This window comes from Dipodomys merriami, unplaced genomic scaffold, assembly GCF_024711535.1.
Source record: "Dipodomys merriami isolate MVZ:Mamm:240054 unplaced genomic scaffold, mDipMer1.0.p SCAF_5, whole genome shotgun sequence".
Lineage (NCBI taxonomy): Eukaryota > Metazoa > Chordata > Mammalia > Rodentia > Heteromyidae > Dipodomys > Dipodomys merriami.
In genome coordinates this window covers 6,251,303-6,268,409 of record NW_027206068.1, presented here as the reverse complement: position 1 = coordinate 6,268,409, position 17,107 = coordinate 6,251,303, and the positions used below count along the sequence as shown (strand labels likewise).

General features: G+C 37.5%; 1 protein-coding gene across 1 annotated transcript in view; it reads left to right on the top strand.

The window, feature by feature from the left end:
* The window catches only part of Abca13 (ATP binding cassette subfamily A member 13), a 395,335-nt gene that overhangs the window by 342,426 nt on the left and 35,802 nt on the right, over positions 1–17,107 (top strand). The window contains exons 57-58 of the mRNA XM_069996010.1: positions 2,024–2,158; positions 8,076–8,179. Of these exons, the coding sequence (XP_069852111.1) occupies positions 2,024–2,158; positions 8,076–8,179 (239 nt within the window). The remainder of the gene's footprint in view (positions 1–2,023; positions 2,159–8,075; positions 8,180–17,107) is intronic.

Sequence of the window (17,107 nt, the reverse complement as noted above, 5' to 3'; positions counted from 1 at the left end):
TTTCCCTTAGTTGCAATAATTAGTATATGTCTAAATGATGATGAGCAGAATAGCTCAATAGCAATTGTATAAGATGACACTAAGCAAAATGAATTCTAAGATATGGAAATAAGAGGTTTTTCTTTGTTGTAGTTGTTTTTAATGTACTATTACACTTATTGATAGTCTTCTCTGTGGAAAAGCTTTGTGAATCTAATGCCTCTACCATCTAATTTCTTCATTGTCAGGCATGCTATATTTTCATTCATGTAATATTATCATTAGTATTTGTACTTGTTTGCTTATATGCATAACACACTTTTATTTTTAAATTTAACTTAGATATTTAATTTAATCTAAATTTAATTTAGATATTCAACCAATTTTAACCAAAATAAGTAGTTATAATAGAGCCAGATAAAGGTAATTCACATAAAATAATCTTCAAGGAAGGATGTGACTATTTCCAATAAGCACAAAAGGATTGGGTCATGAGATGGCTTTTCTAGGCAGAGAGCAAGGGGTTCAACTTCACATCTTCATGTCTCTTTTGGTCCTTGAAGTCCATGTTTCCTTCACCTATACCCTTTGGTCACAAGACCAGTCCTGTGAGCTTCCTTCTCACTTTCCAAATGACTTAGAGGCTGGAAAAATAAAGAATCCATATTGAAATAGTTTCATGGAAAAATATGTATTCTACTAGTGTTACAGAGATTCTTAATAAATGAAATCATCCTTATTATTTTAAATTTTATATAGTTTATCAAAATATGTACATTAATTTATAGCTATGTTTTATCAAGCACTTAAGATTTTAATTATGAATTCATCCTCCTGTTCATACAGTGTCTTTCTAAAGTTTAATTTTTTTTTTTTAGCAATACTGCGGTTTCAACTCAGGGATTTGCATTTACCATTTGACCCGTACCTCCAACCTAAATCTTGGTCAGATTCATAATATCTAAAAAATAAATATACATTTATAGCTTAATTAATGCCACTGTGTTCACAGAGATAAATAACTGTGAAAAAGTATTAAATTGTGCCAAGTTTTAGAAACAAAGACATTTCCTCAATTGAGTCTTTCACACAGAACTGTAAGTAGATAGGCGATAATGAGATACAAATTACATTGAAGCATGTCAATGGACCTGATGTATAAACACATCTGGTACCTAGAAGTGGTTACCATGATTTTTGTAAGAGAAAGAAGGAAAGAAAGGAGGTGGGGTCTCAATGGTGGGTGAAAAGATGGCAGGTTGGAAGGGATGATGGGTAGGAGAGGCTGTGAGTCAGAGGATTTGATGGACTCAGATGTCCCCTGTGGCTGAGAGTGGGAGATTTTGTGAATGAAGTCACCCTATTCATGGCTTAATAGAACAGTTCTCTGTCTGCAGCTGATGATCAGCAACAAACCAAACAAAACAAAAAAACAAAAAAACCCCAAACCAAAACAACAACAAAAGTCCAACAAAACTACAAAAAACATAAGGAGAAAAAGAATATATTAAAAAGAAAAAATAAACACTTTCCCATTTTGTCATACATTCAGTTACTTCATAAGCTGAATTCTGATTGTGCAAGCTGTATTAATAGTGTCTTTATGCAAAGGGGATATTTTATTTCTTTCTTTGTACTAATATTTCCAGTTTCCCTTTTTCATGCCGTTTCTCCCTTGAAGTTTTGGCACTTTATTACTTTGGCTTCATTTCTATTCTGTTCACTTTCATTTCCTGATTTCCTTCTGCTCACCTTACTGTGACTGTTATCTGGGCCCAGTCTTGTTGTCATGTTTCTTACCCACATACCTGCTTTCTGTGCTTCAATCCTGACTTCTGGTCACAATCAGATGTCTCCAGGCACAGGACACTCACTTCTGTTCTTTCTCAGTTGCTCCCAATATCATGAAAGGGAAGAGACCAGATGTTTTAGACTATCTGTGGGAGGTGAGAGGAGTGATGGGGGGGAGAGTATGGGAACAGGGGAGAAGAAGTAGTCAGGGCTGAGTTTGGCTGTGTGCTCATAGACAGCTCCTCTGTTCTAGGTGGCTGCAGACCTCGTGAGGCGCTTACACCTCGAAGCTCATGCAGACAAACTTGTAGCCACCTATAGTGGAGGAACCAAGCGGAAGCTGTCCACAGCCCTGGCCCTGGTTGGGAAACCTGACATTCTTTTATTGGTAAGTAGTGGAAAGACCAGCAATGTGTTAGTGTCTTAAGAGAAGATACACTTTGCATGTGTACCTGTACACTTATTTTAAACCATTGCAGTTTTTCTCAGAATACACTTCAAAACTTGCAAACACTAATGCTATGAACTAATAAATTGTCTGGACCAAGTCAACATTTTTCAACCAGAATATAAAATATCACTGGAATTTCACACACACACACACACACACACACACACACACACACACACACACACACACACACACACACACAGAGAGACACACACACACACACACACACACACACACACACGATATTTTTCTTTTGGTGGATTCACTTCTATTTGTCAGATTAAAATTTTCTTGAAATTTTAACATTAAAATGATATGCAGAGAGGATATTGAAGTATACCTCTAATCTGAAATGCTATATATTTCTATGTTGCTTTTATACCTTTTTTATGCCTGCATGTATATCATGAAGATGGGCTCAGAGCTTGTTGTGTTTTCCCCAAAGGCTTATATACTAAAACCTTTGTCCCTAGCCCCTGGTTCAAATAGGAGGTTGTAGAATCTTTAAGAGTCCTGCTAATGGGAGGTTTTTAGGTTATTGGGGATATCATTTGAAGTACATAGTAAGGCCCTGGCCCCTTCTTTTGAAATTTTTCTTTTCTTTTCTTTTATGCTTCTTGGCATGAGGTGATATTTTTTTCTATTACAGCCTCTTGTCATGTTAGGCTGCCTTACTACACTCCCCAAAGCAGTAAGGCCAACCAATCCTGGATTCACACCTCCAAAACTATAAGACAAAAATAAATGTTTTCTCTTCATAAGTTAATTATCTGGGTGACTTATTTCAGTAATGGAAAGTTGATTGACACATGAACACAGGATGAGTTTGGGGAAGGAAGAAAGAGTTCCAGCAAAAAGATGGAGCATGGCCAAGATACAAGGCATGTGTAATCTGTCTAGTAACTGCATCCAATTCCATGTTGCAGGATCAAAACATTAAATGGAGGTGATATAAGAGCCAATACCCTGGCATTCAAAAATAACTCTAATATATACGATGCCGTTAAACAATAAGTAAAGAGCCCCTGTGTTGTGTATCTTTTTTTATTACTAAATTACACCCTGAGGCTCAACCCTGGCAGACAGTCCACAAGTATCAAAATATACAGGGAATAAAGCAGATTATTTTTTTCCATTCTTGCTCATCAAATGAAAAGAACATTTCAGTAGGAGAATTAATGAGGTTTCAGAGGACCCATGCTGGTAAAATGGATTCTGTCAGTTTTTCTTGTTGTCTATTAAAAACTCAACTGAGTACTTTTACCTGCTCTAACCTTGTAATTGAGAAGCTCAAAGTACAATGCTATTGTGCATTTTCATATTCTGGCATCTGATAGTCCACATTAGTGCTTATACCATTCTGTAATTTACAAATGATATTATCCTGGGAGGAAGAGGCAGGCTCTCATGAGGGGCTCATAGATATGTGTGTCCATCACCTCTGTGCTAGCCTCAGTCTTCATGTGGACAAAGAGACCATGTCTTTTCTTCTTTGTATATCTCTCCTCTCAATCTACATGGGTGCTCAGGACTTGATTGGGGTCAAATGGGGACCCCAGGGACTAGGTGGAATTGTTTGAGCTTCTGCAATTCCACAGCATGACTTGGTGTGTTTGTGCCTGATTCTTCTTTGTCTGAAAATGGTTTTGATACTTGTGTCTGTCTTAAGGAACCATTGAAAGTAATAAAAGAAATAATCTACATTAAGCATGTTGCCAATACCTTGTGCATAATAAATCCACAGTAAGTATTTTGACTATGATGATGGTGCTGTTCAAACTGAGAGCAGATACTAAGGTACAAAAATAGGAACATTTGAAATTATACATCTATTCCTCTTCCTGAGCAATACACGATCCCATGTTTTATTCACCTTTTTCAAATAGTACACATGTATCACTTGATTTGCAGAAAAAACCAGGTGTTTATTTTCCTGCTCAGCTCTCTGCTTGCCCTACTTCCCTTCCATTTTATCTTTGAGGAAATCTGATGATCCAAAGCTTTTAAGAAAAATGTGGCTTGTACTCTCCGACTACAAAAAAAACACAGAAATATATTATACTGTTCAGCAAGATTTCTCTCAAAAGTGTCTCAAATAGGAAGTACTTAGGAGTTTATTGAGAGAGAAAGCTTCAGGTTCCAGGGAATTTCAATTCATTTGCTGTTGCTAAGTAAATGAAGCTGTTTCTTCTCTCATATATCTTACCAGTCTGAAAGTTTGTGGAGGGTGAGAATTCATTTAGAAAACATACCAAGGATGGCCTGACCAGATCACCAAGAAAAATTAAGCTGAGGTGAAATAGCTCAACTCATGCCCACCAGTTTTATTGAGAATAATTGCATATAAAAATGCACGCATACATACACATAATCCTTTTCTCCAGCTTGTGATGAGATCTCTTAATATCTACCTCTTGGCAAATTTCAAATATACAATACAGTGTGGTCAGTCCATTTGTGCTCCTATAATAGAATATCACAGATCGATCAATTTATAAAAGTACAAAATGATTATTTTTGCTGTTCTAAAGAATGGAAATACAAGATGAAGGTATTATTGGGTTCAGATGCCTGCTGAAGGTCTTGTCTCTGACTGCAAGATGGTGCCTTGTGTTGTTTATATGCTAGAAGGGAGAATAAGATTTCACATGGCAGAAGTTACAAGGCACAGTAGGACAAAATTTCTCCATCAATTCCTTTTATTAAGGCATACAAATTGTTTGAAAAGGTACAGCCTTTACAACTTCAAATAACCTCCCCAAATGCCACAATTCAGTACTTTGCTATGGGGGATTAAGTTTCAACATGAACTTTAGATAGGGCAGAAGATTCAAACCATAGAAATGTCTATGCTGCATATCAAATCTGCATAATGAAAATATCCTACCCTTTGACCATCATCTCCCCATTTCCCTCATGTTCTACATCTGCTAGAACCTTCTATTCTTTGATTCTTTGACTCCTTAATTTTCATATAATACTAGTCTTTCTATGTCTGAATTATTTCATTCACTATTGTGTTCTTCGGGTTCATATAATATATACATATATATGTATTCATAAATATTTGAAAACTATATTGGTTTCTTTTCTTTATTGAATAATATTTCATTATACACATCTTTATACGTACAGGTAAAAGTATGTGGTGCTTGTCTTTTTGTTCTTGAATTAATTTAATTAATATAATTTTTTCTATGTTCTTCCATCTTGTTATAAATTCTAGGATCTTATACTTTTTATTCCTGATAAAGTTACATAGAGTGTATAAACTATGTTTTTTCTACTCTGCTGTTGATTGGCACTGAACTGGATTTCATACATTCACTAAATAAGTGTGCATGTTTGCACTTTTGATGTATTGTGTGTATATATATTTATATCTATGTATTTATATACATTTATTTATATGTATATGTGGTGAAGGTGAGATAGCCAGGTTGTTAGTTTTTTGAAGAACCTCCTTACTTTTTTCTTAACAGCTATACTAATTTGTATCTCCCCCTTTTTTTGTCATTCTTGTGAAGGTCTTGCTTTTGGATTTTTTATTTTTTGTATTTTTTTATTGTAAATATACTGTACAAAGGGGTCACAGTTACATGAGTAAGGTAATGAGTACATTTCCTATCAAGCATTATTATCTCCTCCTTTGTTTTTCCCCTGCCATCTCTTCCCTCCTCACCTCCCCGACTCCTTCCTCTCCCCACTTTTCTTTTCATTGGTGCTGATCCTGGCACTTGAATTCAAGGCCTGGGCATTGTCATTGAACTTTTGTGCTCAAGATTAGTGTTTTGCCACTTGAGCCACAGCTCCATTTCTAGGTATTTTTTGGGTTAATTGGAAATAAGGGTCTTAACCAACTTTCCTGACCGGACTGGCTTTGAACCAGGATCCTAAGATGTTAGCCTCCTGAGTGCTAGGATTAAAGCCATGATCCACTGGTGCCCAGCTCTAATTTGTATTCTAATCCACAGTGTAAAAGTTTGTGTTTTTTCATAAATGCTACATTCTTTGTGTGTGTGCATGTGCATGCATGCTTGTATGTGTGTAGTACTGGGGAATGAACTCAAGGCCTATTTGCTAGACAGGTGCTCTACCTGTTGAGTAAAAATATCTCTTTTTATGCTTTAGGGTTTTGTTGTTGTTGTTGTTATTTTTGGAGAGTCTTATACCCAGGGCTGGTCTCTGATGATGATCCTTCTACCTGTGTCTTCATGTAGCAAGAATCACAAGCATGAGCTACCAATTCTTTTTTCTTACATGTGAGTTCTCTTCACAGTGTCTTATGAATCCTATGTGGATTCTTCACTCGTTTTAAATCTATTTTTTTCTTTTTTCTACTTTGGATAATTTTAAGTATCTAGTGTTCAAGTTCACAGGTTTTAAAATTGTACTTGATATAGTTGCTATTAACATAGAGTCATATTTTCCTCCTTAGTCACTAAATTTTCCTGCTGTGGAACTGCTTAAAATTTTTGGTTTTGCAGATCAAGTAATTTTTTTCTTTTATTAATGATTGTTAAGTAGTGGTACAGAGGGGTTTCATTCAAATGTGTCAGTTTATGTTTCAGAATTGTGACTTGATTCTTCTTACATGAATTCCTTCTCTTTTTTAAACATCTTTTGTGTGTGTGTGTGTCTATCTTGTTTTTACTGATTTTGTTGAGTCATCTATTTACAATCACTTGTAGCTCCCGTAGCTTCCTAAGATAATAATTTACTGTTCTGTGTCACACAATTCATAGATCTCCATGTCATCAACATTGGTTGTTGGGTTATTCTTGTATTCCTTTGGTAGTGGTGTCATGGCTCCTTGACCTGTTTTTAGAGAAGTGCTGGGCGCTGGTGGCTCACACCTGTAATCCTAGCTACTCAGGAGGCTGAGATCTGAGGATCACAGTTCAAAGCCAGGCCAGGCAGGAAAGTCCATGAGACTCTTATCTCCAATAAACCACCAGAAAACTGGAAGTAGTGCTGCGCCTCAACTGGTAGAACACTTGCCTTGAGGTGAAGAGCTGAGGGACAGCGCCCAGGGCCACAGTTCAAGCCCCATGACCGACAAAAAAAATTAGAGAAGCAATCACCCTGCCATGACTGTCTTCACTGTCTTTGGGACAGAAAAAACTTGTCAGTCAGGAGAGTGATTCTAAGGTACTGTCAGGTGGTTTCTGTAGATATGCACATTCTATGCTTCTTGGTCAGTCTTGTGGGAGAGGAATTCTGAAGGTCATATGTCTTTTCTTAATCCCACAGAAGTAGGCCAGGTGCTGGGAGCTTCCTGTCTGTTTTGCTTTAGTTAGAGAATGGGCAAGCTTGTGTGTCTACCTTAGTCTTGCAGCTGTACTGGTTGTTTGTGGGGGGTATTGGCAGTTGCTTTCTGAGGGAGTGCTCTCAGGAGGATGCTGAAGAAAAGGGGAAAGTGAGGCATGCAGAAGGCTGTGGGATCTGCATAGCATATGTGTAGTGGTCTTCCGGGAACCTTCCCAGGTGGCTCTTGAGAAGAATGGAAATGGTTGCTATGGTCAGTGGCCTTTCTTCCTCACTTCCAGTCTCTCCTAACATCTCAGCTGTGCCAAATACCTCAATAATTTAGGTGTAACCAGGAAGCAGTACTTCTCTTGGGTAGTGTTATCCCGTGTGAATGAGGGAGTCAAGCACTTACTCATGACACTCTTTCCCCCCCACCCCATCAACATGAATTCATTTTGTAGAATGTAATGAAGCCAACAGAAGTATTCATTCAGCTAGAACATGCTTTCTGTTCAGTCGGAATCTAGTCCCATGTGGTGGTGTGTGCATTCTCATGTGCACTCAATGAATAAATGCTCATTTCTGTGTGTCTTCTTTCCCTTAGGATGAGCCTAGCTCTGGGATGGATCCCTGCTCTAAGCGGTACTTGTGGCAAACAATTATGAAGGAGGTTCATGAAGGCTGTGCTGCAGTGCTGACCTCTCACAGGTGAGCCATGTCCCACCTGAAGGCTCTTGGAACGAGACAGAGTAGCCATCAACACTAAGAAGTTTGTCTTTACAATATTATGGTGGTGAGATGGTTGCTCTTCTCTATTATGTACTTTAGGAGACTGAAGCAGAGAGGTTATGAAACATAAATAAGGCCACACAAAGCAGGGGTAGAATTAGAATTTGAGCCTAGTAGGCTAAATCCATAGACCACACTCTGTCCTTTTCCTTGCTGCTGCTCAAGGTAAGTTCTAGTCTCCCACACTGAGTTCTGCCCAAATGACACTTCATCACCTTTCTGTCCCCATTCGCATCATATTCAGAAGATGGTAATGTTCAAAGTGAAAACCTAAGTTGTTTACTGAATCCGATCCGACATTTGTCCTTATTGCGGAATTAAATTTGTAATTAGAATTCTTAACCATTGCTTTTTTTCCCCCACTTTATGACCACACTTGCTGTAGGCCACATGACATTACAAACATAGATTTTCTAAGACTGTGTCATGGAGACTGAATAATAAAGTTTACCTACTAAAAAGTCTGAAGGTGTAATGAAGATTAGAGTTTAAAGATTCCACTTGCTGTATCAGGAACTATTAAGGATCTGGGAGTTTACCATCATTTTCTCCATTCAAAACTCCAGATCTAGGAAACTACTGACCTTCTGTCTTTATAAATTTGCCTTTTATGGATAGTTCATATTAATAGAATTATATAATATGTAGTACTTTTATTGAATTATATTTGTATTATAATTGTATTGAATTATAATTGTATTTGAATTATATAATGTGTAGTTTTTGTATTTGTTTTCAATTTACCATAGGTTTTTGAATGTACATCAACACTTTTTTTTGTTTTTGTGGCTGTTGGGCTTGAACTCAGGACTTGGGAACTGTCCCTGAGTTCCTTTCAGTGAAGGATATTGCTCTACCACCTTGAGCCATAGCACCACTTCTGGTTTTCTGGTGGTTAATTGGAGATAAGAGTCTCAGGGACTTTTGTGTCCCGGTTTGGCTTTGAACTTCAATTTTCAGATCACAATTTCTTTTTGTCTCTTTTTTTAAATTCACAATTTTTAATACTTTTTATTGTAAAAATACTGTACAGAGGGGTTACAGTTACATGAGCAAGGTAATGAGTACATTTCCTATCAAGCATTGTTTCCTCCTCTTTCGTTTTTCCCTACCATCCCTTCCCTCCCACCTCCACAACTACACTCTCCCCCGCCCCCCCGCCTCCTGTCTAAATTGTAAAGTTTGTTTTTCAACATAGTGTCTTGTGCACCTCATTGTTACAATGGGTCAACCTGTATCCCTATTTAAGCATTTTATTTTTTCCCTTCTCCTCCCCAATTAGAGAAGAAGTAAGCCAGGCCCAAAGAAACATAGGTCCCATGGTTTCCTTTATTTGCAATAACTAGTATATGTCTGGGACAAGCAGAAAAGGTCAAAAGCTATGTGTATATGACCAGATAAGATGATGTTAAGTGAAATGAACCCCAAGAAAGGGTCACAAGTAGTTCTTTTTTTCTTTCTTGCTATTGTTTCTAATGTTTTTATAATGTACCATGTGATTTTTTTTTGTTTCTTTGTATGTTCCTCCCCCATGGCATAACCCCTGTTTTCACTGTATTTGATGTCGGTGCCCTGCATCTGGTATATAGATCACAGCTTCTTAAGTAGCTAGAATCACAGGCATAAGCAGCTACAGCCCAGCAATTATCAACTCTTTTCATTGTTCAGTAGTACTCCACTGTATAGCTAGAAACGTTTTCTTCATTCACTCACTAGCTTATGAGTATTCAGATTGTTTTGAATTTGAGTAGTTTTATTGGTGTCTTTGCATGTAAAAATGTATGTTTTAATTTTTCTTGAATAGACTAATAGGATTGAATTACTGGGTAGCATAATAAGTTTCTGTTGAAGAAACTGATTTTTTTTTCATGTGCTTATTGGCTGTTTTCATCCACTTTTTAGTAAAATACCTATTCGAAAGTTTTCCCCAAATTTTTTGTGTATGTGTATGTATATATGCATGTGTGCATGTGTGCGTATGTGTGTGTGTGTGTGTGTGTGTGTGTGTGTGTGTGTGTGTGTGTGTGTGTGTGTGTGTGTGTGATGGTCCTAAGGCTTTAACTCAGGGCCTAGGTGCTGTCCTTGAGCATTTTTGGCACTCTCCCACTTGAGCTGTAGCTATACTGTAAGGTTTTGGTGCTTAATTGGAGATATTAGTCTCATGAACTTTTCTGCTGGGCTGGCTTCAAATCTTGATCCTCAGATCTCAGCTCTTCAGCTAAGATAATATGCATAAGCCATCAGCACCTGGCAATAATTTGTTCTAAATCAATTCTGTGCCTTTTACAGAATGTTATATAGTAGACATCATACAGTATGTAGCCTTTTGAGACTGGGTTTCTTTATTTAACTCCTTTGTATCTTTTCATAGTTTTGATGGCTCATTCTTTCTTTCCCTTTCCTTCTTCCTTCCTTCCCTCCATCTCCCTCCCTCCCTCCCTCCCTTCCTTCCTTCCTTCCTTCCTTCCTTCCTTCCTCCCTCCCTTTGTCCCTCCCTCCCTTCCTTCTTCCTTTTCTTCCTTCTTGCCTGCCTGCCTGCCTGCCTGCCTTCCTTCCTTCCTTCCTTCCTTCCTTCCTTCCTTCCTTCCTTCCTTCCTTCCTTCCTTCCTTCCTTCCTTCCTTCCTTCCTTCCTTCCATGGTAATGGGTTTGAATTCAGTCTCTTTGCTTGCGTAAGAATGCTTTACCACTTAAGTCATATTTCCAGCTCTGCAATTCACTGGCTATTGTTTTTTGTGTGTCCATCCTGGTGCTTGAACTCAAGGCCTAGATGTTGTCTCTGAGCTTTTGAGCTCAAGATTAGCACTCTATCTCTTGAGCCACAGCTTTACCTTTGGCTTTTTGATGGTTAATCAGAAATAAGAGTATCATGGGCTTTCCTGCTTGGGTAGTTTTGACTGTGATCCTCAGATCTCAGCCACCTGAGTAGCTAGGATTACAAGTATGAGCCACTGATGCCCTCTCTTGTTCAGTATTCCTCTCCAGTCTCCATGACACATATATGTGACTTCAGTTGTACACACACACACACACACACACACACACACACACACACACACACACACACACACACATATATACACACGTACAAAAATGTATACACACATATACACATATACATGTACATACCATGGTTACACAACATTTATCTAGTACAGGCTACCTTGTCAGATTTTAGAGGTGTTCATTTCCTGTTTGCTCAGCTCCAAAATGATCATATACATCAACTGTTACCAGGCATGGGAGTTGTCTAATGATCCAAATTGAGTGGACCCCTTTCCATTTTGTTGGAATCTGCTGACTTACATGGTCTGCCTTTCCTGGTAAGACCTGCCTGCTGATGGCCCTGGAGATGGAAGACAACATCTCCGGAATTTGTAGGTCACAGATATTATTGTGCATTTAGCAATGTGTCTGTAATGTGCTTTTCACATTAGCTTGTGCCTTAGATCAATTTCCAGTATACTGAAATGTTTGTGTTCTGAATTTGATCCAGCTTATTGAGTACATCATTTGGATATAGCCAGAAGTACTACTCCTGATTTTTGTTTTTGTTTTTGTTCAGCTTCTCTTTAGAAATAAAATTTTACATGAACACAAATTAAATTAGATAATTATTCTACTTTATCACAATGTGTATAAATTCTCCAAAATTATCATCTCACCCTGCCAGTTCTAGGAACGGCACATTTTGATGTTCATTTTGCTGGCATGCTTAAGGCTTGATGTAGAGGCATGGGTTTTGAAACTAGGCAAAATGGTTCACCATCAAAATTATTTTATTTTTCACATAACATACAATTATTGTAGGCTGCTCTCAACAATGCCATTTTTTTTGTATCTGCAGTTTTTCTTTGTATCTTTTTATTCATTGCTTTCATATGAATGATACACATATGTATATATACCAATTGATTTGGGTAAATTTGTCCTTATTCATTCAATGCAAAGATCTGTTTGATTGATTCACTGTAGATGCAGAATTGGAAAACTTATGGTTAATTTTGTTTCTAAAATGATAGCTTTCAGTTGAGAAGATCAGTTGGATAGTTTTCTCTCAGCATTATCTCTTACTACCTCTAGCTCCTTCCCCCATGGCATCTTGGGAAAACATGTGGCAAGAACCTCAATGGTAGGAACTTTCTATCATATCCTTTGCAGCAGGGATGGGAAATAGGCCAACCACAAGTGACCATACCTCCAACAATGATATGTGAATTTTAATACAAGGCCTTACATTTCTCTATTCCCTTAATCATTCTAGCACTCAATCTAACTATCCACTAATGGGAGTCATTGCTTGTTTGTCTTTTTGATTGGCTTGTTATTTGTTAATTTGTTTGTTTTTAGTAAATGACCAATGATTGCTTTCATTTTTGAACAATTTCTGGCTTTGTATAATCTTGCTTTAGAGACAAAATCCCTCTTTCTATCTTCTGGATTCATATTTTATGATATCCATAGTTTTATAGCATTCTCTTAAATTGCTGATCTCAAATTACTTGGAAATGATGAGTCAGTTATCCTGAAGTTGTAATTCATATTTGTCTTTGTCAGGTCTTTTTTGCTCCTAGACTTAATTGCACTAAAATTTGTCATCAAAGTGTTGGTTGAACTCCATCCTTGTGAAGGTTCCTTTTCCTCCTGGTTATTAGCCCTCATTTAGATATCCAATCAACTGACTAGGCTCATTTGTCTACCTGGATAGGAATCATGGGTGGACTAGGAGAATCTCTCTCAGTATTGGCAGGCAGTCTCAGACACTTGAAAGCCCTTGGCTGAGTGGTTGGACGGGTAGATCCTAGAGACTTAGAGCTCTGAACCTTAACACCCATCAGACTATTGCCTTAGGCTTCAACAGGAACTTAATGGTTTTAGACACCAGATTGAAGGTTTATTCCTCTGGGCTTTAACCATCAATGACCCCAGCATTGGACAGCTACTATAATGCTCTGCTTTCAGTAGCAATGAATTGTGACAGCAGATAGCCACAACTATGGAGCTTTCTAGTGTTACAGCTCTCAGCTCAAGAGCTACAATTAATTACAGCTTTTGTCTCCAGAGTATCAGAAACCTTGGTTCTTAAGGCTCAGCGATCAGGGCCTGTAGTTTCTTGTCTTTAGTTCTTCTTAGTACTTTTTGCTTCCATGGTCTTTGTTCCAGGTCATTGTTGCATTAGCTGCTCTGTGGAATTCATCAGCTGCTCTTGCATTACTACTGCCATGTTTGGATGTCTGCATAGCTACTGCTGCCTCAATGCATGCTGCTACCTTCACTACCTACTGAGATAGCTAGAAAGAAAGGGTGTCTGCATCGATCATGGCAAACTTTTCACGTTTGTACCAATCATGTCCCTTGTGCACACGAAGGACTGGGTGTTCACCAATCACATGCTTTCTGCTAGGTCGCTTGGGGAAGCACTCCACTTCTGACCTGAGTGGAAATGGCTTTTGGTACACCGTTAATTCATGGAAGCTTGTGATGGCACAAACTCTGATGTAAGCTGTTTGGAACCGTTGTAATTGTGAGACAAAAGTAAACGTGTGCTTCACAAACAAGCAACTGGGCCTGGGAAGTTGACTCAGTGGTAGAATGCATGCTTGAGGCCCTGGGTTCAATTCTTCAGCACCACATAAACAGGGGAAAAACAAGAGGGAAGTGGCATTGTGGCTCAAGTAGTAGGGTGCTAGCCTTGAGCCCAGGCTCCCACGACCGACAAAACAAAAACAAAAACAAAAAACAAGCAACTTTAATTGCCATGCAGCTTCCTTGAAGTCTGTGGAGACGATTTAAAGCAGCTGGTTCTGGCATGAGGGTAGTCTTGCTGGCTGCTTGGTTGAGTGTCCTTGACTCAAGCTAGCTAGGTACTAGGGAAGGGTGTTACAACTGCCAATTGGGGAGTCAAATCTTAGTTTGAATGAAGGAAAAAGTAAACATTGAAAGGATTGCTTACAACAAATGCTAAAAATTAACATTAATAATGCTTTCACATTATTTAACAATTTAATATGTAATAATTTAATAAAATTCTAACAGTACTGAATTCCTGTCTTGCCCATTCCTGTCTTGTACATTTGTCTAATGTACATTTAAGGAAATCGTATAACAGTGATTTCATATTCTACCTATAATATAGTTATCAGAATGACAAATGGCCTTTTTAACTTGGAATTAAAGAAACAGAAAGATACATTGCACAAAAAAGATACATAAAGCCCATTTAGAAGGTTTGTAGCACCATCTTCCCTATACTTGGCACTTAGCTCTTATCCCAAAAAATCCCAAAGTTTGCATGGTTGGGCCATACTACCTCAAACCAACCTAGGCCTCAGATCATTTCTCTGACTCCACTTTCTGGTCTATCAGTTGTCCATATCACCATGGTAATGTGACTGGTTACTTCTGTGCCTATATCCTACCTCAGAGAAGGGAAGGAAAAGAAATTTCAGGGCAAGTGGTTTTCCTTATTTCAAGATTACTCAGAAATTGTAAGCACCCCTCCCCTGCCCCAGTCACCTCAGCCTGTTACATGCCCACATTGAGCTACAAGGAAGGCTAAGAGGTAAAACCTTCAACATCCATTGACACAGCTAGCAGCCTACTTTAGAATGTTAGCTAAAAAATAAAAGTAACACATGCTACCTATAGAGAATTTGGATAATATAAAGTGACATCAAAGGAAAGAAAATCTACCATTAGTTATTTTCAAATATTGGTAATCTTTTTTGTGTCTTCCAAAGATACATTTTTCACATAAATTGTGTGTGTGTGTGTGTGTGTGTGTGTGTGTGTGTGTGTGTGTGTGTGTGTGTGTGTGTGTGTGTGTGTGTGCTGATGCAGGCATTTGAACTCAGGGTCTGAGTTTATTTTTTGCTCAAGGCTAGAACTCTACCTCCACAGCTCCATTTCCAGCTTTTGGGTGGTAACTTGGAGATAATTTTTACATACTTTCGTGCATGGTCTGGTTTTGAACTGTGATCCTCAGATATCAGCCTCCTGAGTAGTCTAGATTGTAGGTGTGAGTCACCAGTGCCCAACCTAAGCAATTACTCTTTAATATGTATCACCTGGGGCTGGGAAGGTGGCTCAGTGGTAGAGCACTTGCCTTGCATGTCTGAGGCCCTGGGTTCGATTCCCCAGCACCACATAAGCAAAAAAGAAAAAAGCCGGAAGTGGCGCTATGGCTCAAATGGTAGAGCGCTAGCCTTGAGCTGAAGAGCTGAGGGACAGCGCCCAGGCCCAGAGTTCAGGCCCCACTACTGGATCCCCCCCCCAAAAATGTATCACCTGCCATACTATAGTCTTAGTTTTCCTCATGCAAACAATTGACTCTAGAGAAGCTGACTTCAAGAGTTAATGCAGGGATTGCACTCCGATTTATATGAATATTTTATTATCTATGGAACATTTATCTATTTCCAAAACTTCTCTAAATAAGTTTCTATGTAATTTATATTTTACATTTCTGAGGGAAGGGAAATTAATGCCAAGTGGATTTTCAAAAGGTTATGCTGTTTTACTCCATTGTCAGTATATAAGGTATATAAGATGATTTGTTTAGAATTATAGACAATCATGTGTGTTTATCTGAGTATTGTTTATTGATTTGAGAAATCATTGTTTTTATAAAAGGAATGTGATAAGGAAACAGAAAATTTCCAGTACAAAATAGAAAAAAGAAAGTATATGTGATAAAAGCCTTTCTGGCTAGAAAATAGTTTTAAAATAAATTCACTTTATGGTTAAGTTTATAATTTGTTAGTATTTTTATTAGTCATGAGTAATTCTTTGAATTTTTCTGTGTGTCATTTCCTCCTTTTATGTATTGAATTTATGTTGTTTTATTTTTAAATCCCATATGATTTTGTAGTAAGTATAGAAACCCCTACTGTTATTCTTGGTGTAATTTTCTTTTCAGTGGTGGGCATGGATTAAATCAGGGTCTAACGTGCACTAGAAAGGCACTTTATCACTGAGCTATGAGTACCCCAACCTCTATTGGTTTAAATATTAGGTATTGTTTTCCCTTGTTAGAAGCTTGGAGTTTTCATTATCACGTATATCAACCATCTCTTTAGTTATGCTTAGAAAGCATGATTCTACTCTCCAATCATGTATGCATAAAGCTTGATTCATTTGGGGGCTCTTCCCTGACCCCTGATGTTATTGGCTTTGCAATTATTTAATGAATTATCTAATTTTTCCCTTGGTTGTATAACAAATATTTATGCATTTTGGAATATTCTTCCTTCATGACTTTTTCAACAATTTTCTTTCTCTAAGTAATTTTAAAGATGTATATTTTAATTATTAGCCATCTTTCTCATGGTGTGAATGTATTTTGATTCATTATCACATATAATTCATATGATAATAATGAATTATAAGTCTTTATAACAAATACATTGAAATAATCTTACATTAGAATTTACATCATAATCACAAATCAAAATATATTTGTAAAATTTTAATTGTTATTCACTGTTATAGTATAACTTCTTTTTATACTTTTGTAATAAATTTACTAATAGTTTAGACACATGCTTATTGTCATTGTTTATTATGATTTTACACTATATTAATTTTCATATTATAAATTTTCTCATTTTTAAAATTTTCATTCTTTTCATTTTAAAATGCCCGATCCTGTTTTTTTTATTGTCAAAGTGATGGATAGAGGCGTTACAGTTACATAAGTAAGGTAATTCGTACATTTCTTGTCCAACTTCCCCTTCCCTCATGTTTCTCCTACTTTCCCTCCCCCCCACCCTACCCCCACATTGTAACATATCATTTCCAACATATTGTCTTGGGTATATCACTGTTGCATTGGTTCCTTCTTGTCCTT